General features: G+C 41.6%; 2 protein-coding genes across 3 annotated transcripts; one reads left to right on the forward strand and one right to left on the reverse strand.

The window, feature by feature from the left end:
• Nucleotides 1–870: 870 nt before the first annotated feature.
• On the forward strand, nucleotides 871–17,045 carry LOC147331779 (tetratricopeptide repeat protein 39A). Of its 2 annotated transcripts, none has more exons than XM_086287998.1 (18): nucleotides 871–1,293; nucleotides 1,899–2,006; nucleotides 2,465–2,596; nucleotides 2,927–2,985; nucleotides 4,454–4,521; nucleotides 4,737–4,801; nucleotides 5,176–5,275; nucleotides 5,372–5,437; nucleotides 5,534–5,642; nucleotides 5,725–5,792; nucleotides 9,424–9,483; nucleotides 9,688–9,849; nucleotides 9,949–10,040; nucleotides 13,241–13,361; nucleotides 13,451–13,562; nucleotides 13,647–13,761; nucleotides 14,364–14,480; nucleotides 16,001–17,045. In XM_086287998.1, the coding sequence occupies exons 1-18, from the start codon at nucleotides 1,259–1,261 to the stop codon at nucleotides 16,107–16,109; spliced, it is 1,698 nt and encodes a 565-aa protein (XP_086144124.1). In that variant the 5' UTR covers nucleotides 871–1,258; the 3' UTR covers nucleotides 16,110–17,045. The 2 variants fall into 2 exon arrangements, with proteins under 2 accessions (XP_086144124.1, XP_086144125.1); XM_086287999.1 differs by having other exon boundaries at nucleotides 1,902–2,006.
• A 46-nt stretch (nucleotides 17,046–17,091) lies between these two features.
• On the reverse strand, nucleotides 17,092–25,841 carry gadd45gip1 (growth arrest and DNA-damage-inducible, gamma interacting protein 1). The gene is made up of 2 exons (XM_086288000.1): nucleotides 25,355–25,841; nucleotides 17,092–17,589 (listed from the first exon to the last, which is right to left on the reverse strand). The coding sequence occupies exons 1-2, from the start codon at nucleotides 25,753–25,755 to the stop codon at nucleotides 17,298–17,300; spliced, it is 693 nt and encodes a 230-aa protein (XP_086144126.1). The 5' UTR covers nucleotides 25,756–25,841; the 3' UTR covers nucleotides 17,092–17,297.
• Between the last annotated feature and the right edge of the window lie 1,269 nt (nucleotides 25,842–27,110).

A 27,110-nucleotide genomic window follows, 5' to 3' on the forward strand; every position in this document is an offset into this window, starting at 1 on the left:
AAGTAGCCTCCCTGCACATATATAACAGGAATTGTGAAAATGGACATGGCTGTAATTCCTTTGATGCACACGCTTCTTGGGGCCTTGGATGTCTAAGATTGTGAGTCCAGTTCCAAAAAGTTCAGTGTTTTCATTGAATGACCTGTGCGGGTTTTCCTACATCTTGCAGTGCAGTAATACTTGAGGAGACTAAAAGTGAAATAATAAAAACGAAACCTTTTGAAACAGTAAAACATTAAACAGAAACAAACCTACTCTGTACACTACCCGAAACTAAAACAAAAAGTCAAACTAAAATTGAAAGAAAATTAAAACGAATTAGAAAATACAAAACTGCAACAAGTCATCGCAAGTTTCCTATCGCCGTCCCACCCTTTACCCACAGTCTCACCCTGCTTTTGTCTTTGTTTGTCAAACAAGTGCACTGCTGTCGTACCTGTAGTTCATAGCAGGGATGCAAAGTGTGAGAGGGGCTGTATAAACAAGATTTTGGAATAACTTAAAATAAATAAAAAGGTGTAGATTTAGATTACTAGATGATGAACCACTTCTGGCATCTGTGTCTCCTCGTGAGGTATAACTACAACACTGACCCCTATTCACGATTCCGTGGAATCACACGTGAGCCGACGCGTGAATTTTACAGTACACTCACCTCTTCCTTATTTAGGTACCAGAGACGAAGCAGCAACAAAATAATTTGCCTTTAAATTCTGATTAACAGCGAAATAATATTCCCTTTTCTGTCACCTCATCATATTTGCTCTCCCCTCAGCCCATCATCGCGTCCATATGCAGCAATGGCGCAAAGAAGAATGTACTCAACATTTTCACTTTTGAGAGGAGAAGAAGACAAAGGGGAAATGGCGCCATTTACTGTTGAAAGTTACCGAACTTCTTAGTCAAGACTAAGATGGATCTTTAAGAGCTGCGAGCACCTGACACTGATCAGTGTTACGGTGTAGTGTCTGCGTGGCAGTGGAGCCACAGAGGTAGGCGGAGGAGCTGCGCTTCTGTTGCGCAATGCGTAGTATCGGGCTGTTGGGTCAGCACAGAGGAGTGCACGTTCTTATTTCTGGTCAACTTTAACTGACAGCAAAGCCTCGGTAGCTTAACTGTCAGCTTTTACGCCAACGCGAAGAAGCGTGAGAGCTGAAAGCTTGGTGTCGCGGTGTGAGAGCTGAATGCGTCCCGATTTTCTGCGAGTGCCGCTGAACTCCGAACAGGTGTTGGGAGGCGCGCCGCCCGGAGAGCGAACATGTCCAATGGGAGAGAGACAAACGCCGCGGAAAAGTGAGTACGGGAGGCGAGTGAAAAGTCAAGGACACGTCAAAAGTTGGAGTTGTTTCCCACAAAGTGTTTATGTGTGGGTCTGTCCACTTCAGCGGTGACATATCGCCCGGCAAATGTTGAAAAGCCACCTGTGCAGATCTATAAATGTGATTATTCGCCTTTGTCTGTAGCAGGGAAACGTGAATGAGCAGAACTTTTTTCAATGTTTTTAAAAAGTTTGTGCTGCACCAGGAAGGAGACTTGTGTAGTTTCGCATTCTTTCACGTAGTGAAACGGAGAGTGTTACTTCAAACTACAAGTTAAAAAAACTCAATTAGGCTTCCGTATGTTTTTAATCGAATATTTTGTCCCACTTGCTGCGATCTTATTAAACAACGAGTCTTTTAGGCAAATTTCACAAAGTAAACACGCCTGCATGTAAACGCGGATGTCAGCTTTAACTGGGAGGCATGCTAATCGCTGAACCCGAATAGATCTGGTCCATTATCTCATGCTAATACTGCAAGGCTTGTTTTACCCTGAGTCACAGGTGTGTGTGTGTGTGTGTGTGTGTGTGTGTGTGTGTGTGTGTGTGTGTGTGTGTGTGTGTGTGTGTGTGTGTGCAGCAGCTCCTCTGAGATGACCCTGAAAGAGTGTTTGGATGACTGTATGGAGGCGTTGGATCTCTTCCTTAACAACCACTTCAACGAGAGCCTGGAGAAGCTGCGACCAAGGTGACACAACAATCCATAGTCAGGTTTTAGCTCTCCGGAGGTTTCATGTAACTCTTACGATGCAGGCTGTATGCGCTTGTGGTGTTCTTGCTTTGTTTCACAGTGTTCACATTTTCAGTGTGATGTCAGCAGTATTTTAGCCTTTGGTGATATTTAGAGACTTATATGGTGTGAACCGTGAAGCAGTGGCCTTCCTGTCAGGCTTCAGTTCTCCAGGATATGAAGTGTTTGCCGAAGCTGACGCCCAAGGTCTGACTGATTCAACAGCGTACAGACTGTTAGGCCTGCAAAATAAACACTGTGCACAAGACGGACTGGGATGGTGGAAGAGATAGAAAGAATAAAAAGAGCCAGATATTTACTCTTATCTTTGCGCAACAGGGAAATGCAGTAACTACATGTTTGCTTACAGCCTGAGGTGTGTGATGTTGATCCTGCAACTCTGTGTTTTTATGTAGAGTGAATGAGAGCATGTACCATGCTCTTATCTACGCCACAGTGTTGGAAATGCAGGCAATGATGACTTTCCAGCAGGATGACATCACCAATGCAGGAAATACCATGAAGAGTGCCCAGGAGGTCTGTCAGAGGTCAGGATGTCGAGATTGTTGTCCCCTGATTCTGTCTTACAAAGGTTAACGATGGTAACACCCCCCAATCCTCAGCTTGGATGCAGTGAACTATTCTTCCACATTCCATGAGCCACAGAGGCAAATATTAAGAGCTGCATGTACTTTTATGGCTCCCATGTGACCATAGTACCAGTTTGACTGTGTTTGCATAATAGAATTCGCAATAGCAACTTCTTAGATAAGAGAAAATAGACACATTTGATTGGCAAATGGTTGATGTGTCAGATAACATGGCCGCAGTAGTCAGTGTCTGAGTGTCCTGAAGTGCCATTTGATTTTTATTTTCAGGTTTCGACGGAAGTCTTCCAGCCTTTCCAACAAATCAGCCGGGGGGTCACTTTCTGAAGGTAAAAGGTTTAAATGTGCCACTCGTGTAGTTTTAAAGGATCCTTCCAAAAATGCAGTGGAGAAATGTCTACTGTAAGTCATTTTATTTAGTTCCATTTTTTTGAAGAAGCCAATTTCCCCATCTGCCTGCACTTAAATAGATATCTTTAAACACCCCTGGACGTTGCATATTCGGTGGGGAAAACGTTTCTTTACTCATGCCAGTTCTTTCTGCAGTCTAGGAAGAGTCTGACACTAAGTTACTACATCTGGATGAACAGAATCCACATTTTGGAATCCTCTCAAAAAGTTCCATTACACATTGATATACCAACGTGATCTCAGACACTGCTAAAAAACTGATCATAAGCGTGCATAATTTTTACTGTGTGTGCCACCTTGGTTTAATGTGATACCATTCCAACATGCTGTCATGTATTTTGCATGTAGTTTTTTCCAGTGTAGCTGAGGCTGATGGGAGTGCAGGTTGTAGACATATATAGGAAAAATGAAAATGACAGTTGAGCTAAGAAAAGAAAACCAGGATAACCAAAGAATTACAGTTTAACAATGCATGGAAGTATTACTAATGTTGGCTCAAAATTATCCTGCAACCAAAGTTATAGATGTTGAGTATTTCAGAATGCAGCTATGTGATTGGCTGGCAGACTCATACTTGTACCTGTAGATCTGCTTTAACAGTGTGACTTAAAGTGCCTTAAACAGATCAGAGAACCTAGAAAAAGGAAAATGAACAATAGTTGTTCCAGCACTGACGGACCCCAGCTATTAATGAACACATTCAGGCAACGTTTGTTTTTCATTCCTTGCTGTGATGCAGCAGTGAAACCATTCTTTCTGCAGTTGACTCGCCGCTCTGAACCGTTGAGGCTAGGACCCTCAGCTCAGAGTTCTTCCTCTCCACATTGCCACATTCTTGCATAAAGGGGCCTGTATGTCTGATATTATAGGGTCTTGCACTATATCAGGGGTGTCAAACTCAAACACACAGTGGGCCAAAATTCAAAACTGGAACAAAGTCGCGGGCTAACTTTAATATTTATTGAAAAAAAAATCTTCCTCCAGATATAAGAATGAATCTTTTCTTATGGACTCAAATAAGTTTTGCTGGAAAACTGAATATGGAACAAGCAAAGCTTAATACTAAACAATATATATATTAGCTGTATAATACCAGTAGGCCAGCTCTAATAGTAATTTGGTATGGCTTCGCGGGCCAAATGTAATTAGGCTGCGGGCCAAATTTGGCCCATGGGCCAGAGTTTGACACCTATGCACTATATAAATAAAATGTATTCGAACTGATAAGCTGACTAAATGTCTTCAGTCAGGATTGCATATGGAGGGTTAAGCTAGGAAGCACCTGCCTGGTAGATGAACACCAAACACAGGAGTATACCTAGATTTTACACTTCATCATATATAATTTATCATTTAATCTGTGTGTACATGGATGTGTTTTTGCAGTGCAGCTCCATGCAGAAGTCTGTTATGCAGAGTGTCAACTCCAAAGAGCTGCCCTCACCTTCCTGCAGGTGCAGTATGCTAATATCCTTCTAACAAAGTAACAATTTCTCTACACTTTCAAAAACAGCACAACCTCCCAGTCTAGTCTTCTTAAGGCTGCACAAGCTGTAGAACCTGCCTCATATAACACATAGCATGCAAAAACCATTTGTGTCATGTTAAATTTGTTTGCAAACAACACACAGGTAAACTGTAGCGATGCATTCCTTGCACTGTTTTGCAGGATGAGAACATGGTGAGTTTTATCAAAGGAGGAATCAAAGTACGAAACAGTTACCTTATTTACAAGTAAGTAAACAATGAAACAAGAAGCTGTTTTTAAGTAAATGTGTAATGTTTATAATGCAGTATAGTAATTAAAGTAATTCTGAACTTTACTTTCACTTGTCTGTATTTAATGTCTAAACAGAAATCAGTCACTAAAACATATTTGCACTGTGATTATTAAACGGCTACTTCACCAGTTTTACAGTTGAAGGATTTGCTGATTTATCACAACTGCAAGTCCAGAATATTGTGAGATACAAGAAATGATGAAGTCAAAGCAGTCTCGAATAAGTGTTTCCTGAACGCTTCCATGTTTTTACTTTTCATTAACCTCTGTAGTAAAACGGTGATATGATAAGCTGTGTGATTAGAAATGCTTGTCTTTCATAACGCAGAGAGCTGCATTCCTTCATAAAATCGCACCGCTGTCTCAAAGAGCCCAGCCACGTTCACTTAGAGGGAGGAATAGCATTCGGGATAGGGGCGTTTAACCTGGTATGTCCCACATTATATATTTGCACTGCTGGGTGGCTGCATGTGTATAATTACGTGTTTGTATTATTCCGTTTATCAGATCTTCTTTGCTTACAGACTCTCTCTCTCTTCCCTCCGCGGATACTCAAAGTTTTGGAGTTTGCAGGCTTCTCTGGAGACAAGGTGCAATGAACATACACGCCCACCTCTGTGTATTTAATCATTAGCTGACAGCTGTTATTTTATGATACTTTCTGTTTTCTTTTTAATCCTGTTCAGGAATACGGCTTGTCTCTTTTGAACGATGGTGCGACGGGGATGAACTTGCGCTCTATGCTGTGTGCTCTGCTGCTGCTCTGCTACTACACCTTCCTCACATTCATACTAGGTAGTGCTAAAAATCAGGGTTTTTTTTAAATCATTCCTACAAGACGCCTGTGTTATATTATATGTCCATTTTATCCTCTCAGGGACAGGCGAGGGAGAGGTGGTGGAAGCTGAGAGATTGCTGAAACCTTTCCTTCTGCGTTACCCACGGGTAACTTACTCTAATTATTTAAAAAAGCTTTATAAAAACTTGTCTGTATTCAACTATTGTCCTTACTGGACTAGAGACTATGAGACCTTTCAGTCAGGTTTCAGGGCCTTTCGTGGTACTGAGTCTGCTTTTATCCTTCTATCTCAGTTTTGCTGGACTTGAGTGCTGCTTTTAACCTTTTTGACTGTGACTTACTCAGTGAGCGCTCGGAGACTGTGCAGCAGTCAAGCATGTGACTCCCCCTGGGTAACACTTTCCTATGTCACTTAATGTGACACCTGGAGTTCCACAGGCATCTGTCCTGTTCTGTTTTTCTTTGCTGCATGCTCCCTCATGGTCAAATTATCTGCTAACATAACATTTCTTGTCATATACAGATGATTTATGGTTGTATTTACCTTTTGAGTCTTGGAAATCACTATTACATAAGAAGGCTCGATGAGTACATTTTTGGATATCCCACACTTTCTTACAGTTAAGTCAGTTCAAAACCGAAGCTCTCCAGTATTAACTGAGAGGCTGAAGCATTACCTGAGCTATTTAACTCCTTTTATTAAAAACACAGCTTAAAAACTTGTGACACGTTTACAATTAGACAAACAAATCAATGCTGCGGTAAAGATCAGTTTTTTCCACCTCAGAAAAACCTCCAGACTAAAAACATCTTTGCAACCTTCTGATCTGCAAAGGATTATGCATGTCTTTGTTACTTCTAAACTGGAATATATTGGAGTATAACTCTATACTGTTATTAGCCTTGCACTGGCTAATTACAGAATCCAGTATCCAGAAGCCTTTAATGGGGTTGTATATACATATGTGGTAGATAATGCTGCAGGATCATTAATGTTGGCTTCTCGGTCAGTCTGATCACGTTGTGGTCAAACTTATTTCAGAAGGAGCTCGTGTCTTTGCTGTTGTTGCACTGAAACTCTGACCTCAGACATCAGCTGTAACAGGTTTTGTATTTAAGGACAAACCTTTTTTGTTAAGCGTTTGGAAAATGCTGGTGTCTAGAACTGTAATTGGATGATGGGCTGCTGTTGGGACGTGTCATGTAAACATGGTGAATGTGTGCAACGTCAGTTTTGTTATTCTATTTTATTTTAGTGTAAAGCACTTTGGTTTTAAAAGTGTTATAACGATGTTGTTTACCAACTGTGTGTTAGTCTCCTGTAAATGACTCACAGACTGGGGTGGATATGCATTGTTGCTAACAGACAACATTTGAGGTGGAAACATTATGTGAGAAAATCAGTTCCTGTCAGTTTAATTGTGATTGGTTGATTCAGTCTGCAAGTGTGAGATAAAATGGAAAAAGGAGTCCTAAAAACATTTGAGGCTATTTTATTGAACTTTTCAGGGTTTCCTTGTGACTAGCTGGCCTGTAACTACAGGGGTCCAACAAAGAATGGCCACGCATCATACTGATGTCTTCGGAAATTTATTTCTCTCTCTCTCTCACTCTTATTGTCTTCAGACACCGTGAAAACTGAAGAAACACAAAGTTTACAACATAAATGTTTTGAGCTTATCAGTCTCTCATATCAGTGTCCATAAACAGTCTTGTGCAAGCAGAACAGAAAAATGCACAATAATGGATATCACAAAAATGTCCTCTCATTACCAGTGTAGAACACGTATGCAACATTATACAAACAATATACATGAAACCATACCGTGTGCGCCTCTTGGACCACATGCAGAATAACATTAACGCTGAGGCTGTAGATGCATCGGTAGCCATGTATCCATGCTAGCTCCACAATGCCATGGTTGTGCTCTCAACCAAACTCTGGTCATGTGACAATTACAAACTTTACCTCATACAAACATTACAGCACTTTACACATTACAGCATGAATCTATCACAGAAACATGAAATAACCAACTTTATTTTAACTGTCTCAGGGACAGTTACATGGCCTGCTGGTTAGTGTGTCAGCAGTTAGTTTACCAGCTATGGTAAACCTTCGAGGTAGTCATGATGTTTCAACCATATACTGTACCACAGACTAAACTATGATTCAAGCATTTAAAAAAAACCCTTGAAGACAGCTATCACCCCCAACCCAGTAATGTCTTTTGCAGTCCAGAGCAGCTCAGTTCAAGGCTGTCATAATCAAACGCTCTGCTACGTTAGGCAGCAGAATATAGCTTCCAGTTTTCCTTCCATGTTGTGAGTCCCATGGAAATAAAATCTCTTGTTTAATCAATACAAAGAATGAAAACTAGCGTGCCTGCACTCCTGTCAGTGCCATTGTGTCTTTTGTAACTGTCGGTAGCACTGGCTGCTCTTCAAATACGTCCATGTTTACATAACGAGTAAGTATTTGGAGAAGAGTCTTTTGGTTTGCTGCTTCAGATTTGACTGATTTTATTTTTTTAAATAAATACACCAACTTATGGAACGTCGATACTGTTCTTTAGAGTTCATTATTAACGTGTCATTTCTGTTTTGATGTTTAAATGTTTTAGTTTTAATGACATGGCAGAAGCTGACTGCATTGTAGTCAGCACTGTGACAACTGGCTGATTAATAAACACATTTCTGATGATCAAATTGTTTTTTTAATCTAAATGTGACCTTTTTTAAGTTCCCCATTAACTGAATGTGTTTGGGTTTCTAACATTTGGCCAGGCAGTGCAGGACACAGGGCTGTAGGAATTTTTAACTCATAATTTTTAGTATTTGAAGTCAGCACAGTAGTATGGTGGTTAGCTGGATTTGAATCCAACAGCCAGCCTTTCTGTGTAATGTTGGCATAGGTTTCCAGGTACTCTGGCTTTCTCCCACAGTCCAAAGACTGTTTAGGTTAACTGGTGGCTCTAAATTGTCTCTAGTGTGAATGTGAGTGTGAATGGATGTCTGTCCCTCTCTGTTAGCCCGCTATGTTGGCGAACTATCCGTAATGTACCCCGTCTCCCTCCTTATGACCACTGGAATAGGCTCCATCCCAGTTCTGACTCTGAATTGGATAAGCAGAAGAAAATGGATGGTGGGATGACATTAGTTGAACTCATATTTGCACACACGAGAGTAGCTGATAAGAGTGGAACTTAGCAACAAAGAACCTGTATGGAGTAATGTGGTTAAACTTTGACCAGCTGCAGTTCCATACACAGTGAAGGATCCTTATAGTGGTCAGAACAAACGTATGATAACAGATGGGAATTTTGGCCAAAAAGGCAAAACCGTATCATTTATTATTGCCAAACATTTCTGTTTTTTGTATTGCTTGTAAATGTATATTGTCTCTGACGGGTTCACGCCATAGTTTTCACACAGTCGTTGATTGTATTCACGTTGCCATCCATCCACACCTTGATTCCTTCGACCCGATACTGTCTCAAACTTCCACTCGCACGATCCTTGCCGAGGTCTCTCGTCCATGTCACGCTTGCTTCATGCCATCACTACCACTCCGCATGACGCACATTCTCGTAAATTCACAATCCTTCTCTCTGCTCCACCTTTTACTCACAGCCCATCCCAGAGAACAAACTGAGCGCTCGGATGAAAATTTCTTGATCAAACACTGCCAAGAATGATTGTTGTGTGATGTGCCTGCTTCCAGGTAGATGAAAATTTAACAGTGTTTAGATTTGTACATTTTTCTCTTTTCTCTAGGGGGCCATATTCCTCTTCTTTGCTGGTCGAACTGAGGAAATCAAAGGGAACATTGATGAGGTGTGTCAAGAAAACATTGCTTGATTGCACTTCTTGAGGGTATGAGGAGCATTTATGATACGTCACTTGCTGTGGCAGTGTTTCTATGTTTTTAAGGAAATGAGCTCCAAAAAACCAGCGCCCAGTGTTAATATTAAATGTACAACATGCCTTGTCACTGTCCGTGTTCTTCTGCTCTACGGTTTAATTTCTCTGCGCTTCCAGGCAGTGAAATTCTTTGAAGACGGCTGTAAGGCCCAGCAGACATGGAAGCAGTTTCACCACATGTGCTACTGGGAGCTGATGTGGTGCTTCACGTACAAGCGTGCGTGGAAGATGGCGTACTTCTACGCTGACCTGCTGAGCAAGGAGAGTCGTTGGTCCAAGGTACAGAAATTATGACGGGAGAAGATCAGAATAAAATTTATTGTCAGACATTTTGAGGATTTAATACATGAATCCTTTCTTTATGGTTCTCCCTGTTAGGCCATGTATGTGTACATGAAAGCTGCTTACCTCAGTATGCTGCCTAAAGATGAGGCCAGGCCTTTTGGGGAGGACGAGGTAGAACTCTTTAGGTAAGCAGGGATTATATCCTTACTTCCTCTTTACCAGTATAGATGCTGTGAGGTGAGCGGTATAGTTCACGTAAATGTCTCTGTGCTTTTTGCTTACAATACAGACAATATTTAAAAAAAACATAGCTACTGTGATGGCATCCTCTGCTTTCTGTTGTTCTGTTTCAAACAGTTGGGACCAGCATTTCTGCCGTCGCCATCTTGGTTGCAAAAAAATAACTAGACACAATAAAGAGGGACGTAGGTCACTGCGTCACATTCATTGGTTTGTGAATAACAGGTCCTTAACCAATGAGCATGTGGTTTCGTACAACAGATAACCCTCCATTCTGAAACGTGACATGCCTAAAAACAGAATTTTATTTCTTCAATAAGTAATATTACCACAGGTATCGCCATCTGGCGCTTTCAGTTAGAATACAGGTTTCAGGCACTTTGGTTATTGGTTTCATTTTTCACATGGATGAACACCGTGGTACATTTTACAGCTAAATGGGAGGGATATTTTTCCTTTAGAATATGAAGAAGACCAAACTTTGATGTGAAAATGTTAATTAGTGTCTTCCTGCAGATTGAGTAGGCACCAGTTTGTGGAAGCCAACATGTTGCCCTGCCATCTTGAATACAGTGGCCTGGATGGACATAGCTATTCCACTTAATCGTGTTTAATCACATATGTGGTTAGACCATCCACATATGTAGCAAAGGAGAAAGGAACTCACAGGTTTCTTGAAAAACGGAAAGGAAAGAGACAACATGACTGGCATCTGAATAAAATCTTATCCTCTTCCTCCTTACCTCAAGCCTCATCTCCTGATCTCACGTCAGGGCTTTAACAAAGGAAAGCGTGAAATGACATTCTTATTTATTCCCAATATTGTTGCAATTAGTTATTGTCAGCAAATAGACATGCACTCGTCAAATCTCCAGACAGCTAACAACAAAACCACAAACCAAACCACAAAAACATCTTGTTGTTAGCTAACATTATATTAGCTGGTTATAAGCTAACATTAAGCCAGCTAATTATTGGCTCAAGGGTCCTAAAAGTCAAACTTTCCCTCTGATAAAAAGAGATTACATCCTTACATCACATGGGAGTTTATTTGCTAAGTCCAACAATGTTAAATCCATGTCAAAGAAATTTTCACTACTAACACTAACTAGGGTTGCCAACTCCCTGAAAAATAAATAAGGGACACCTCGTGGCCAGGGCCGGGCGACCCAGTTGTCTTCACCCTTCCCAGTGTGGTGAATTTTCTAGCTCTTTTTTTGTGTGTGAAATTATTTTTTTAACCATTTGACTTGAAGTTGATTTAAGTAGATGCATATTCTATTCTTTGTGATATGAACACATGTGAAACAAATGATCATTTAGCCATTTATTTTTAGCTCAAAATGACAACATTAACACAGTAAAACAGGTCTCCTTCTTAAACAGAAGCCTGTCATGCTTAACTTTTGAGAATATAAGTAAACCTTTCTTTAAAAGCACTCTGTCCTGCTTAACTTAAAATAATAGAAAACAATAGAAAGAAAAATATTCTTGTAACAGTGCACATTTAGTGCATTTAGTACAATTGGCTTCAGTTGAGGTATTATTTCAGCTTTTCTAATCAGCTGCTCCTGTTTGTAAACCCGCTTGTTCCCATGATTACGCATCATAACTCATCATCATTATTCACCTATGTATTACTTTTATGTATTAGTCATCTATTTGTTGTAATCATCCATCCTTGCAGTTGTTTATTACACAAAATAAATTATATTATCACACTTCTGGCCACATAGCGCTGATATTCACTGCACATGCCCATATTAACTTTTTCCAGCCAGGTGTTTTCCTTTTCCCATTCTTCCCTTTCTCTGAGGGGAACAAACATTGCTGCTCTAATGCTGGGCTCACACTGTGCGGTTTTAGGCCCATTTTGAGCCGATTTTTTGAGTGATCGGACCGATTTTGGCCTTCATCGTGCGTCGTGTAGTATACGTGGGGTAACGAGAAGTGATTAACACCTCACGACCAGCTCCCGATCATCAATCGCTCGTGAGGGTCTCACCACAGCCGCTCACACTGCTCGCGCGCAAACACGTAAACGTTGGTGTAAAAGATGGAGCAGCACGGCTGTGCAGCGTGTGATCTGGACACAAGCGATGGAGGCACAACTTGTAGAACTTTGGAAAGCTCATCCGAGCCTTTTCGATGTGGCATCACAAAATTATCACGACCACAACAAACGTGAAAATAGTTGGATTTACACTGCTGCTCAATCACAGCTGCCTGATCATGTTTTTCATTAGCAATTTAGCAAAGTTGATGGTGGTGGTGTGTCTGTGTGAGTGAAAGACAGAGAGCGCGACAGATTTTCTGTTATAACCTTCATGTTATGGAGGCACAGTGTGAGCACTCAGGTCGCATCAGAGCATCGGGCGGTATAGTGTGAGACCTGCATCGTGACCTACCAACTGCGAGTCAATCGTGCAGTTTGAGCAGGAGCTGAATAACGTGACTGAAAAAATCGCACAGTGTCTGCCCAGCTTTAGGTGTACTGTCGTCCGAGACTTGCACCGCAGTGTCTGCGTTTGTTCCCCTGTTGGCCATGCTTCTTGTTGTGGTCATTTGTTGTCTTCCGGTATTTTCTCCGTAAGCGACCTTATCTCGACCAATGAGATGAGCGGTAATCTGAATTGTCATACTCGTAAGTGTGCTGTCAGCTCATTGGTCACAAAGCAGGAGAGGGGCTGGGAATTATGTTTTCAAACAAAGTGTTAATTCCATTAACATTTATAGACTACTTTTGATTCTCACTGTATTACGGGACAAAGTGCGTCCCTTATTAGCTCAATACGGGACGTGTACTTTTGTTTCGAAATACGGGACGATTCCGTATTTTAAGGGACGGTTGGCAACCCTAACACTAACTAACAGCAGCTAACAGCGGCTAATAGTGGTAGCCCTCAGTAACTCACCTCCGTATCGCAGTCACTGGAAAGAAGTGAGCTTCGCTGGTCAATCGATTTTTATCCTTTCACAAAGTCTTGTAGCCTACTTTACAATAAATAGACACGGACACATATTGACAGCTGAGGTAAACAGCAGAGTAACAGCCTACACTCACTACGATGCCAAACAGTCACATGGTGTACTTAGTAACTGAATCATTCGTTGGTGTGTCTTTGTATATCCCCTGTCATTTTAGACAAGTGCCCACCTTGAAGCAGAAGATAGCGGGGAAGTCTCCTCCAACGGAGAAGTTTGCAATTCGTAAAGCCAGACGCTACAAGGCTGCCCTCCCAGTCAGGTTACCTGTACCAGTGCTGGTAAGAGTTACGAAATAAAATAAACACATATAACGACTGCTATGTTTGATTAAAAGAGCGTCCCAACAATATGAACTGCTTCATTACAGGAAATGATGTACATGTGGAATGGATTCAGTATGATCAACAAGACACCAGAGCTAACTGAAGGCATGATGCAGACGTTGGTGGAGGCAGAGCGCTCTCTACTGGAAGCTCCTGGTATTGCTGCCCTTTTTCCAAACTGTGAAACAGGAACACGCAGTTTTTCATGTTTGCTCATGGTGTCTGCTCCGTCCCCTGCAGTAAACGAGTACACAGTGGACGACCGCTGTGTGATCCACATGTTGAAGGGCCTTTGTTTGAAGAATCAAGGCCTCCTCCAGGCTGCTGAGGAGTGCTTTAACAAAGTGTGTTCCAGGTGAGCTCTAGCAGAGTTTCAAACGCAGGCAAGTTATTTCCTGCTCACAGTGAAAGCAGTTTATTCAGAATCAATTAATCTTGTGTGAACAAATGAATATCAGCCTTTCATTGCAACGTTTTTTTTGGCAACACTGGTTAACACACTGTGTTTTCTTGAATTAGTGGCAGAAGAGGGAGTACTTCAGAATCTTACTACTTTCTTCTACTAAAACCTGTAATACAAGCTTTTTACATCAGTGTTTTCTCTGATTTTCCAAACATTGCATAAATTCTGCAGGTCTTCCTTTTAAAACGTATCAGGGTAACTCTTCATTGGACGTCCTTTCAGTGCCCTGTTTGTTTTGCAGCCATAAAACTCTCATCTCACTACGTCACAGTGTGAATATTTGCGTGGCAATCAAGAAGGACTTCCAGCTTAAATTACACTGACAGTCCTCATGAGAGACGTTTGTTTATTCACCAAATTGGTCAGCCACCTGCAGCACAACCCTCAGCCTTCCCAAGGATGCCACATTGAGTACAGTGCAGGATCAACATCATAGCCTATGTCTTAAATGAATGTCCGTGTTGAATGAATATTTAACTCGCTTCTTATTGCAGTGAAAAGAAGATCAGGTTTGACCACTACTTGGTGCCCAACTGTCTCGTGGAGCTCAGTCTGCTTTACATAGACCAAGGCAGAAGGGATGAAGCTATTAAAATACTGCACAAGGCCAAGTAAGTTACTCCTTCAGTCTTCACTCTCCATATTATTGTGAGACTGCAGCATTCTGTTTTGAATATAAAAGTTTGCACTACTTTTCTACCATTTTAGCGGCACTGGCAGGGAGCTAGAACCTTATTCAGCTGGCTTTCAACTGAACAAGCCCACATAGTGTGCCTCACATAGCCACGCGTTTTTGCTTCCATTTGAGTTCAGTCTGAGCAGATGATGAGCCCAGCTTCACTTTAGTGCCAATGGAATGTAAATGAGTAGTAAATGACACTAATTAGTTGGACGGAAGTTTAAAGTGCTGGCATGCTGCACCACAAAACAAAATTAGGTATACACTCGCTGGTCAGTTCATTAGGTACACCTTGGGTTGTCATGATAGCGGGTACGTAGCAGTCATAAAGGACTGGGCACAGTGTGCCAAGATAATATCCCCAGCAAAATTATCTCACAATCAGCCTGAACTGTTAATACAAGGCAGGGTGGATCCATGCTTTCATGTTGTTTATACCAAACGTGACCCCACCTGAACGCTGTACAAGAAGTCGAGACTCATCATACCAGGCAACTTTATTCCGATCTGCTATTGTTCAGCTTCAACGAGCTCATGTGAACTCAAGACTAGCTGACAGGAGTGGCAACCCAGTGTGGTCTTCTGCCGTTGTAGTCCATCTGCATCGAGCTTCAACACCATGTGTGTTCAGAGATGCTCTTCTGCATACTTTGGTTATAACAAGTGGTTTTGTTATTTTATTTTATGGTGTGTTAGTATTGTAGTTGATAGGTTATGGCCTGTAAATGGTAAATGGCCTGTATTTGTATAGCGCTTTTCTAGTCCCTAAGGACCCCAAAGCGCTTTACACAACCAGTCATCCACCCATTCACACACACATTCACACACTGGTGATGGCAAGCTACATTGTAGCCACAGCCACCCTGGGGCGCACTGACAGAGGCGAGGCTGCCGGACACTGGCGCCACCGGGCCCTCTGACCACCACCAGTAGGCAACGGGTGAAGTGTCTTGCCCAAGGACACAACGACCGAGACTGTCCAAGCCGGGGCTCGAACCGGCAACCTTCCGATTACAAGGCGAACTCCCAACTCTTAAGCCGTTATCTTGGCGTAGTGTAAAATCGAAGCACTACGAAACAGCTCGTGTGTATCCAAAAGTAAACAACATTAGTGTACTTGTAAAACTCACAGAATCCTGAAATGCAAAATCAGGAAAATGATGTTTTTTAGGGGTTAAATAGGACTGCAGTAAAATGGTTGTTAGCAACTGTAGGGAACACTAGAGGTCACCCTATCCCTGTGTAACCATGTACGATCCATTAGCTGATAATGACTCCAGCTCTTCAAGCGTGATCCTCTTTAAGGGTGCCGATGCCAAACACTTTTATCCATTTCTCATCCATCTGCTTGTACTTTAGAAACGTGCATCCAACAGCAGCATATAATGTGTATGGCAAGTTAAGTTTCATTGCAGGACACGCCTTTACCACGTCTGCTGTTCTGACTTACAGGCACAACTACAAAGACTACTCCATGGAGTCTCGCACACAGTTCAGGGTGCACGCTGCTCTTGCCAAACTCAAGGCTGATCCCGGTGAGGATGATGACACCCACCTCTAAGACTGCTCGGGCTCCTTCCGCTGGAGTCTCCGATTCCCCTCACAGTTACAGCTACTTCAGTTTTTGACCAAAGTGCCTTTTTCAACAAGAGTACACTGGGTACGGTATTGCTGTGGTCAGGTTTACCTTTGTGTGATCATATGCACTCCACAATTTAAGCTGGACAAAGGTGTAATCTGTAGAATATTTGTCAGTGAGGCACAGCTGAGGGACCTTTAATTTCACCACCTGCCACAGGTTAACACACACTTATAGGCCATGGTTTTATTGTTTACACTGATAAACACCAAATCTTAAGCAATTGGAAGCCACGAGAAATATTTAATAGAATGAAAACCTAATGAAATGCAATGAATTTATTTTACTGTTCTAAAAGAGCTCTGTGTAATATGCAGTAGTCACTCCCGTGACGTCTAAGTACTACGAACCCTAACACATTAAAATATATTTGGCTTCTGAAAGTAATGTTTCTCCCAAATGTGGACTTTTTTTTAAATTCTGCATTCCTACAGACACACAAAAACTTTAATTTACCCTCAAAGTTTTTATTTTTCCCCACCAGCGAGTTTGGGTTGGTGTTACTTCATCATCACCGATGAGAACTTGGACCTTACAGGGTTAGACGCTGCTACTGCCACAGGTTTGGTAGTGTATGAGGTGTTGAGATGGCTAGAGCATTTCATGTGCAGCTGCACAAACATATTTTAGACAAAGATAACGAGCATGAAGGAGGACTGGCTCGTGCACTGCGCGCCCATTCTGTACGGGTGCAGCATAAGAGCACGGCAGAGCCAGTGAGGCTAAACTACGGCTTACTGCTGTTCACACTCAGCGCGTCGGTGCCGAGACACGACGTGCGCTTTTCAGAAAACTTGAGTGTAAAAATTATTTTTGTATAAATAAATTGTTCTCATGGATATCTGCAATCATGAAAATTGCTGAACTTGGCCTCGTGTCATGTTTTAAACACACCCACACCATCTGTGCAGAGGTTGTATTTATCTGGAGCAGTCCTGAAAAACTAAGTTGAAAGTTGGAATCGTCACATCTTCACAGAAGGACAAAACTTATTTTTAGCCATTTGAACGGTTCCATTGAACTGTACTACACAGCACACCTTCAAAACTATCAAACACAATCTGACCCAGGCCCAACAGTTATTTACGTCTTTAACGACTCGGTCCAAGACTATGAGGAGGCAGCAGGAGGTGCATCGGAGCCTGTTGCCTGTTCCTCTCTCAGTCTGCGTTTCATTAGTTTCTTCTTCTTCTTCTCTTCCTTTTCTATTTCAGCAACCATTTCCAAGAACTTGGGGCTGCGGGGGTCCACTGCATAGCCAAAACGCTCTCTGGCCTCAGCCAGCAACCTTGTACGGCGAGCCTTTTCCTCCTTTAGCTTCTGTTTGGTTTCACGCTTTTCTCTGCGCCAGTCTGCTATCATCTTGGGCATTTTGGCCATGTTTGCGGCAATGAGCTTCTCTCTGCGGTGAAAATAGAAAAGATAGCAGATGTTAGTGCTGTCCATCATACTGGCTGGTAATTAACATTGATTTTGAGAGAAATGTCCTGGCGTGAATATCGTGGTTTTTACAGTAAATTTGGTACAAGCACTCATGTCAGAAGAACTTAACATAACTTCCGATTCCAAAACACAACAGTCTCAAGTTGCTTCACACTGTAAGGTGAACGGTGCCCAACAACCAAGCACTTTGCAATGGTGGGAAGGAAAAACTCCCTCTAACAGGAAGAAGCCTCCGACAGAAACAAAGGGAAAAACTGCAATCATCCATCTCAAGACAGCAAATGTCTTTAAAGGTTTTCTGATCAACTGTGCCATTTGCCTAAAGTAAATAATTAATGGTCCAAACTTTGAACACGTAGTATGACTGCTGTGAAATTTAGTTTCCTGTACTGAATACTTTTCAAGATCTACATCTTTTTTTTAAAAAAGGTCTCTTTGCTAACCCTCCACACCATTTTTCCCTACATCTGATTCAATGTTTGAAGACGAATATCCTAAACACATTCACTCGCGCATTCACATCTGTGGACAATTTGGATTAATCAGTTAACCTATCCCCACAAACTGCATGTCTTTGGACGGTGGGAGGAAGCCGGAGTACCCGGAGGGAACCCACGCAAACACGGGGAGAACATGCAAACTCCACACAGAAAGGCCTGATGGTGGAATTGAACTCAGGACCTTCTTGCTGTGCAGCAACAGTGCTAACCACCGTGCTGCGGTGTACCCCGCCTCTCGCCCTATGCCAGCTGGGATAGGCTCCAGCACCCCCTGCGACCCTGAAAAGTATAAGCGGAAGCAATTGGATGGATGGATATCCTAAACACTGTTAAAAGATAAAAGGCTGAACTTTTCATTGCCCTAAATCAGGGTCTTTAATCTCCGGTGTCTTCAGTGTCTGAATTTTAATTTCATTTAAAAAGAATCAAGTGTTCCTGCAAAGTCTAAATTTGAGCACACACTAATAAAAATATGCCATATTGCAAAAGACTATTTCTGAATCATATGTAGTTGTAATAAACAGTGTAACAAAGCATGCAGAATAGTTTAACGTGAAATTCTTAGTAAAAAAAAAATGAAGAAAATGGTATTTTCATGCTGGATGGAGCAGATATTAGTCATGCCACAAAAATATCAGTAGGTATTATTATCTGAACAGAACAAAATTTGAGTTTCCAGATGGTATTTTGATTTTAACTAAGATAAGAAATTTGTTCAGATTTTTCATTTTCAAGTCCTACTCTACCTATCATTTCAAGACCTAGTGCCCTGGAGCTGACTAATAATTCAGGTTTAGTTTGAAATGTACAAAGAGATATTAAAATGCAACAATGTAGCATTTTTATTTATGTATTACAATTGTTGCAACACTCATTTAGACAGTCAACACACCGACCGTCTGATCCCTGCTTGCCTGCAGCAGTCGTGACATTAGGTTAGCATCTTGTGTCAGATTACCAGTTCGGCCATTTAGACACCACAGCTTGACCTCGCAAGACTACTCCTGTGAAATCATCCTGTTTGCATGACTCGTTTAATACATAAAAATAAATGTAGCCAAAGTTTTTACACTGCCACCTGAATTAGACTCCTGCAGGGCAGTAGCTCTCAAAAATGAAACGTATACATATATTTAAGAAATTATGTTCTCAGTTATAATTACAGTACCATCTGGAAACTCCAGTATTTCATTCTTTCAGTTTCTTTTTTCATATTTTAACTAGTCAACACAAACATTTTTGATGTATCTACCCTAAACTAGAAATCCTAATTCAATTTAATGTTAGGAAAGACCAGTGAAAATGCTGAGTTTTTAACTTTAATCGTTTTTGGAGATATTGATGTCCAAATATGGCCTAAAATTTCAAGGACTGTGAAAAAAACCCATCTGAAAGTCAATATACAAGTTCAAATTTAGCCATAACATTTTTATGCAAATCAGAAATGGTCAAGCAGAAGGCCGGTGCTGTCAGTACGCTCCTGCAGTGTTTTAGATTAACTGAAGGCTTTCAAGGGAACTTTTTAGAACAACCTGATAATAATAAATTAATTTGTCCAACCTAAAAGTAACAAATGCGTAAACTAGTTTTTCAGCATCACTCTCAGACAGGATGTTTCTAATTTTAGAGATACTGCACAGATGAAAGAAAGCAGTCCTACACATTTGTTTAATATGCGTGCTGAAGGACGTGTCCTGGTCAAACTGACTGCAAGATTCCTCACAGTGTTACGGGAGGCCAAGGTAATGCCATCCATGGTATCTGGATATACACCAAATACAGTGATTAATCTTAAGGTTAGCCCATCAAAATAAAACTTTTTCAAAAACCCTGAAAAACAAAACAACAACAACACAAACACAAACATCAGCCTCAGATCAACTTTGTCTGACATACTAGTTTCAAGGGAAGCGGCAACGGTAAACAACGGACCTGTGGACATACTCCAAAGCAATAAGCTAATAAAACGATGCCTAAGCTTTAAGCTTAAGTAGCTTTCTTTTTACCTGGCTAAATCACCATGGTAACTTGTGCTGAGAACATAACTTGGTCCAGAACAGTTTATGTTTGGAGTGTGTGTTTAAAATCAGCTGGAAGCGCCACGTTTTCACCATTTATTAAGTCTACAGTATGTTTTGTGTGCGATATAGGTCCTCTCCTCCACTTTGCACATGCAAACTGTCGAGCTGTCCCCTCCCAACACTGCTGAATGAAGCCCAGCTGCAACGTTAAAGCAGTGCAAACTGTGTTATTGTCACTGGAATTTGCTTTTATGTTTGATCCCTCTGTAGTTCCAGCAGTCTTTTGCACAGCTGGAACTACAGCGACTCGGACACAGATTAGAAAACTGATCAGTTACATTTGCTATCCATCACCAAGAATGCCAATTAAATTGATCTGGAGACTAAACTTCCACATGTCCTTTATTAAGCTATGGGACTGTTTAATGTTCACTAATTCCTCTCAGTGTGTCTCTAACTGAAATAAGAGGCACTCGACTGATTCAATTTGTCTGTCTGGAGGAAGAGCCAGATGATGTGTCACAGTCTCCAACTCCATCCAGGAGTTTTGTTAAACCAGCTAACACAAAGAAAGCCGTCAATGAAGAAGGAGTTTTGGATCAAACTGTTTCACTTTTCTGAAAGTGAGAAGTGTAAAGCTGTATTTGTGTTAACATAATGGCAGCTTTTTCCTCCATATTGCATGAATGGAACAGAGAATGGGAATAAAGGGCTTTGTGCCGGGGGTCAGCTCGTCAGCAAATGTTTGAAGAAGAAAAACTGAAACTCCATCTGGCCCACTGGTCTTATTAAAGTGCAACTTTAAGAAGGAAAACAAAAACTTGGCCACAATACTTGGATATCACAGCTACACTTCAGAAAACCAACTGCGGACTTTAATCCATCACACAAATCTAAATGAGTTTAAAAGTATTACAGTTTCAAGAAGTTTGTCCTTAGAGATTAATGTAATTGTTGATTCAGCTGTGGTACACTACAAACTGGTCACGTAAGCCCAGAAACCATCAGTAAAGTGTTTCGAGAAGTCAAGACAGAAAGGCCTTCATCCATAGACTTGTACAGGACCAGAAGTCAATGTAAAGCCATACGTATCACCATCTGGTGGCCATTCAAAAGAATACACGTTAAAGGTTATTACACTTTGGCTTCACGCTCTTGAAGCTACGCTCGTCTTTTATTACCGTATATGGTTTATACTCATGATGACATCAGAATGCCTGCGTGCAGGTGCTGCTATGCTTAGCTGAGGTCAGTTCACAGCTGATACCACCACAGCAAATTCAAGGAATGAGACTTGAGCATTTCTTGGAACATCTAGGACTACACTGATTAGACTGGACCTAAAAGATGGATGGCGATGTTTCACATTGGTTAGTGAGGTCATTTTGAAGCCCTGAGCTGAGTATTTGTGCTGTTGCCGTTTTGAAACCACATCTGATGAGTGAGGCGTTGATCTGTGTGTTACACTGTGGGACTCTGCAGGTTCGCAGTGTGACAACACAATCACGAGGTATACCCGCTGATGGTGCTAAATGAACAACATGTTTCCCACAGGCGATGTCACTACCCGATCCGTACCGGAAACCCGATCGGTACCCCGCATGCGCAAATCTTACGTCACTTCCTCTCTTTGCCAACATTGCGACATTCAATATATTTGAATGATGCGGTTAGCGCCCAGTTAGCTCCTAGCATTTCTCAACAGCTCTGCCTCCTTTTCGACTGCCCAGGACATTTAAACAATGGATAATCCGTATACAAAGAAATTCATGCTTTTCTCCTCAACAGAGAGCATCCCCCGATTGAGCAACAGCGCCGTAAAATAAGAAGAATGGCGCCTAATTACAGAGTTAATAATGCCGACTTTGTAATATCTCACGTGTAGATTCATCAGCCAGATTAAGTGTTTACTGACAATTGACAGTGATAGCGCACATCATCATCACTATTCCAACAGTCCTCTCCTCACAGACGAGCATAAACACACTCGACTTTCGCTAAATCAGATTTAACACACGTTTGTAATGACGATAATTCAGTTTATAATAGGGTTTATTCGCTCCGTCAGCAGGTGGCGGTATCCTCGTACACTGGGGAGTAAACTGCCATTAAACGAACAGAAGAAGAAGAAAACATCTGCACATGCGCAGTAAGGATCGGAGAGTCCTGATCCGTAACTTTCTTTTTATTTTTCGTTTTTGTCTACATTGTACTGAAATGCTTCATTATTGCAAACATTTTAAGATATACTTGTTATTCTTAACATTTTAACAGATACTCTGACCCATAACTATCGTAAAACGCTACGACCGGAAGTAGAAACCTTTCGCGCATGCGGGGTACCGATCGGGTTTCCGGTACGGATCGGGTAGTGACAGGCTTCTACACCTATGCACATATTTTCCAAACAAAGGAGTCACCCCTGGAAAAAAAAAAGTTTACTTCACTTCTCAAACTTCAAAGCTTCGTGCATCTTTAGTTTACAGTCTATGGTAGGGCTGCTCAATTAATCGAATTTTAATCACGATTACGATCTGGGCTTTCAACGATCATTAAAAATGACTGAGCCGATTATTAGCCCCTCCCTCGTGCTTTACTCTCGCGCTGCTCCGTGTGGCAAATCGAGCGCACCTCTCTGCATTTCGAACACGTGTCACAACAATTAAGAGCAGCGGTCTCCAACCTTTTTTTGCCCCACGGACCGGTTTATGCCCGACAACATTTTCACGGACCGGCCTTTAAGGTGTCGCGGATAAATACAACAAAATAAAACTAGTACCGGTACCGAAAAAAAGATTTATTCATAACACACATGAAAAGACCCAGGAAAACCGAGTAAACGATAAAAGCGATAACAAAATAACACTGAAAACCGATAAAAACCCTGAAAACCAGACATTTCACACCTGAGCCTCAACGCTCGCGGCCCGGTACCGGTCCGAGGCCCGGGGGTTGGGGACCGCTGATTAAGAGGACCCGAGGGAAGCTCGGAAAGCTAAGCAGAAGTTATTTGGAGAGGAGAGTGACTGCTGTTGGTTGAAAAGAGGTTAAAAAAAAACTTCAGTGGTGTGGAAACATTATGGGTTCAGTCAGACGTGGATCAAGTAGACACAGTGTGTAAACTTTGCTACAATGTAGCTGCACCACAGAGCAACACTGCAAAGCTCACTAAACATAGATGTTTACATTTTTCATTGATTTTTATATTGCAAACATTTGCACTGTTATCAGTATTTGCACTGTTTTATATTATTTTTTGACAATCTTTAAAGTCATCATTCAACACATTGTTATTGTTAAATAAATATCGTCAAATAATCGAGATCTCAATTTCAGTGAAAATAATCGTGATTATCATTTTTGCCATAATCGAGCAGCCCTAGTCTATGGTATCAACTCTGGGGAAGTTTCTTAAGATATGTTCAAGCTGGTGACTCTCATTATAATTATAACATACCTGTCTGTTTTAACAAGGATGGTTGTGTACATTTAAAGCTTCCTTGAGTCTCATGAAAGACATCTCGATCTCTGATTAACCAAAGTACGCCATCATCCATGCAGAGAACTAGAAAGTTAAAAGCCTTTTCCAGTCTGTGACTAAGCTAAAAGCTCAATGTGCAAGACAAGAACATGACAAAAGGCGTGGAATATGTTGTAAAATGAAAACATTAAGTCATTAAGCACATTTTCATATTAAAGTAACTAGTTCACAAACAGGGTCTCCGCTATGTGATCCAACAAAGAAACAAACTGGATGTGATCCAAGGAGTGCGGCCAAGGTTTTTTTTTAAAAAGTTGCACTCTAATGAGACCAGTGGGCCAGATGGTGTTTCAGTTTCTTCTTCTTTAAACATTTGCTGACGAGCTGACCCCGGCATGGAGCCCTTTATTCCCATTCTCTGTTGATATGTGCTGCATTCATACAATATGGAGGAAAAAGCTGCCGTTACTACAGCTCCAAAAAAAATAAAAATAATATTTTTTTAAACTTGCCCACAGAAACAAGGGAAACAAGATCAAAGAAAACCAATCACGCCTCTGATTCTTCACAATTATCCATCTTCTTCTACTTATTTGGGCCCAGATCAGCAGCCAAAGCAGAGAAGCTCAGACCTCCCTCTTCCAGCTACCTCCTGTAGCGAATCCAGGAGCCATCCTTGTCACAATCCAGAATGACCTCAGCTGGCTTCTTTCAATGTGGAGTAGCGGCTCTACTCTGGGCCTCCCCTAAATGACCAAACCCCTCACCCCATATCTAAGGGAGACATCAGCCTTCCCTTCAGAGAAAGCTCATTTCCACTGCTTGTATCCACAATCTCATTGTTTCGGTCACTACCCAAAGCTAGTGTGAGGATGTAGATTGACAGGTAAATCCACAGCTCCACTCACACCTGAACACGACCCTGAAATTGTTTAATTCCTCCAGTTGGGCCACTCCGAGTCCTCGACTGTAAAGATGGATGGTGAAGTCCACTCCTCAACTCGGAGTGGGAAGAACCATGGCCTCAGACTTGGAGGTGCTCATTCTCATTCCTGCCTTTTCACACTTTCAAAAGCTTATGCCACAGTTCTCATTTTACTAGCATGGTTTGGGTCATATGAGAAGGAAGGACCTCCTGTGATGAAACGTGAAATTGACGTAAATCACACAGTTTGGCTTTTGCAGTGACTACAGGCCAGCACAGATGGAACGTTTTGGACTTCATTTCACCACTAATAAAAAAAAGACACCCATATCCATCTACTACAGCTGGAAGAAGGAGCACTGAAGGGTTTCTCACTACATGTGGAGCCCAAGCACCTTACTAAGGTTTTCTTTCAATGTCTCTTTAGGATGGTGGAAGACAGCTGGATTTGTCCACACATTTTCCTCTATACATTTAAAACCAGACCCTTTTCAATGGGTAACAATTCATTAGGCCCGCCACGCTGGTACAGAAGGGAGCTAAAGCCTGCCACTCTACCTTCTTCAGTACACTTAAGACAAGCTTCTATTTTATTAGATACAATTTCTAATTCGATTTGATTTTACATTAGCTTATTTAAAAATCCTGCTTTAAAAAGTGCTCTTTTTAAAAGCTTGAAAGAGAGAACTATGAAAACGTGTTGCTAGTTACTCTGTAAACGTGTTTGACAGAATGACAAACACTGGTGAGGACGTTGTCCGATAATGGACGCACTGACGTTAGCCATGTAGCCTTACCTCGCCAGCCGTTTTTCCCTCTCCTCCTTCTCCCTGGCTTCTATGTTCTTCAGCATCACCTCTAGCGGGGGATGCCACTGGGTTTCCTCCGCAATAATCTTCTCCAGCTCCTCATGTGTGGGCCACAGAGATGCAGGATCGATGCCCGACACAGAGCCATACCGACCGAACAGCTTCTTATCGTAGCGGGCTGTCTTCTGCCATTCCGGCGTCTTCTCGCTGTCCTTGTCCGGGATGTACGGGTTCCGGAGGTTCAGCTTTAAAGGTTTGGGATTATAGGACGCTGTTTGTGATAAAGATCCACACGGAGAGTTTACAGAAAGCACAGCTTTACAAGATGAGAAGTCCTTTAAAGTCCTACATAAGGCAGCCGTCCTCCTGCACAGCATGGACGCCGCCATGTTTCTTCTAACACAAGAAGGACCCGGAGTGAAGTCATAGATGCCTACCGCAGTGCCTGTTCAATGCGACAGATGACCGTTCCGTGTGGTTTTTACATTCTTAATGTGACAGTAGTTTGTTTTTTATGCAGTTTATTTTTATAACGTAGGGGCAGCACGGTGGTTAGCACTGTTGCCACACAGCAAGAAGGTCCTGAGTTCAATTCCTCCATCAGGCCGGGGTCTTTCTGTGTGGAGTTTGCATGTTCTCCCCGTGTTTGCGTGGGTTCTCTCCGGGTACTCCGGCTTCCTCCCACCGTCCAAAGACATGCAGCTTGTGGGGATAGGTTAATTGATTAATCCAAATTGTCACTAGGTGTGAATGGTTGTCTGTCTCTGTGTGTTGGCCTTGCGACAGACTGGCGACCTGTCCAGGTTGTACCCCGCCTTTCGCCCTATGACAGCTGGGATAGGCTCCAGCGCCCCCCGCGACCCTGAAAAGGATAAGCGGAAGCGAATGGATGGATGGATGGATTTTTATAACGTGCCATTACATAAAGGAAAAGATAGCAGCACCAAATATATTTCCAAGATATTTTTAGGACACAAATATAGTTTAAACGCATACACTCCAGGACACGTTATGACGTAAGTAAACGTCGTGAAAAGTGTTGGAAGCATTAATTAGCAAGAAAATTCCTTTATTATTAAATCATTGTTGTTTTAAAGCCAAATTCCAGCTTAAAACCTTTACTTTATATGACTTTATAGCTGCTAATTAAAACCGGTGCGTTGAGAATTGTAATGGGCAGTCTTTGCTGTTATCTATTTCACATGCTCGCAGCACATAAAAAGATCAATTAGGCTTGTAAGTGGTAAATTATTGTCGCTTGCAGATGATGTGCAATGTGTAATAGATGTTAGTTTATTAATTAGTTTATTAATTAGTGGTACATTTCATGTACACAGGTCGAATTTATGAATTTAAAAAAATGTTCACTTCAGGCAGTGATCAGTTTAATTCAGTTCAATTCAGTTTTATTTATACAGCGCCAAATCACAACAACAGTCGCCTCAAGACGCTTTATATTGTAAGTTGGACCCTACAATAATACACACAGAGAAAAAAGTTTAACTCTGGGGTAATGTGAAAAAAAACAACTCTCTTTTATTTTGCAGAAAATGTGTACGCTACAAGAATTTTGTTTTCTCTTTTGTGCTGTTTCAAGTTATCTGTTTAAATACACACCACGATACATGCATGCATATTATAGTCATTTAAGTGTTCCAAATAATCATTAAAATCTGAGAAACGTGTTGAAAACTATTTGACTAAATAAATAATTATAAATTATTCCCGCTCTATGTCTCTGAGA

This window comes from Aulonocara sp. 'chitande type north' Nkhata Bay, linkage group LG4 (genome assembly GCF_057382095.1).
Source record: "Aulonocara sp. 'chitande type north' Nkhata Bay isolate Kocher_YH1m ecotype deep benthic linkage group LG4, A_spYH_male_GT1.1, whole genome shotgun sequence".
NCBI classification, from domain to species: Eukaryota; Metazoa; Chordata; class Actinopteri; order Cichliformes; family Cichlidae; genus Aulonocara; species Aulonocara sp. 'chitande type north' Nkhata Bay.

What these genes read in the sequence shown, in the direction of transcription:
- LOC147331779 (XM_086287998.1), top strand. Translation starts at nt 1,259, where the DNA reads ATGTCCAATGGGAGAGAGACAAACGCCGCGGAAAA. An exon ending in TCAAAGGGAACATTGATGAG is followed by an intron (nt 9,484 to 9,687) that starts GTGTGTCAAGAA and finishes CTGCGCTTCCAG; the next exon opens with GCAGTGAAATTCTTTGAAGA. An exon ending in CTCTCTACTGGAAGCTCCTG is followed by an intron (nt 13,563 to 13,646) that starts GTATTGCTGCCC and finishes CGTCCCCTGCAG; the next exon opens with TAAACGAGTACACAGTGGAC.
- gadd45gip1 (XM_086288000.1), bottom strand. Translation starts at nt 25,755, where the DNA reads ATGGCGGCGTCCATGCTGTGCAGGAGGACGGCTGCCTTATGTAGGACT. An exon ending in AGGGAAAAACGGCTGGCGAG is followed by an intron (nt 17,590 to 25,354) that starts GTAAGGCTACAT and finishes TTTTCACCGCAG; the next exon opens with AGAGAAGCTCATTGCCGCAA.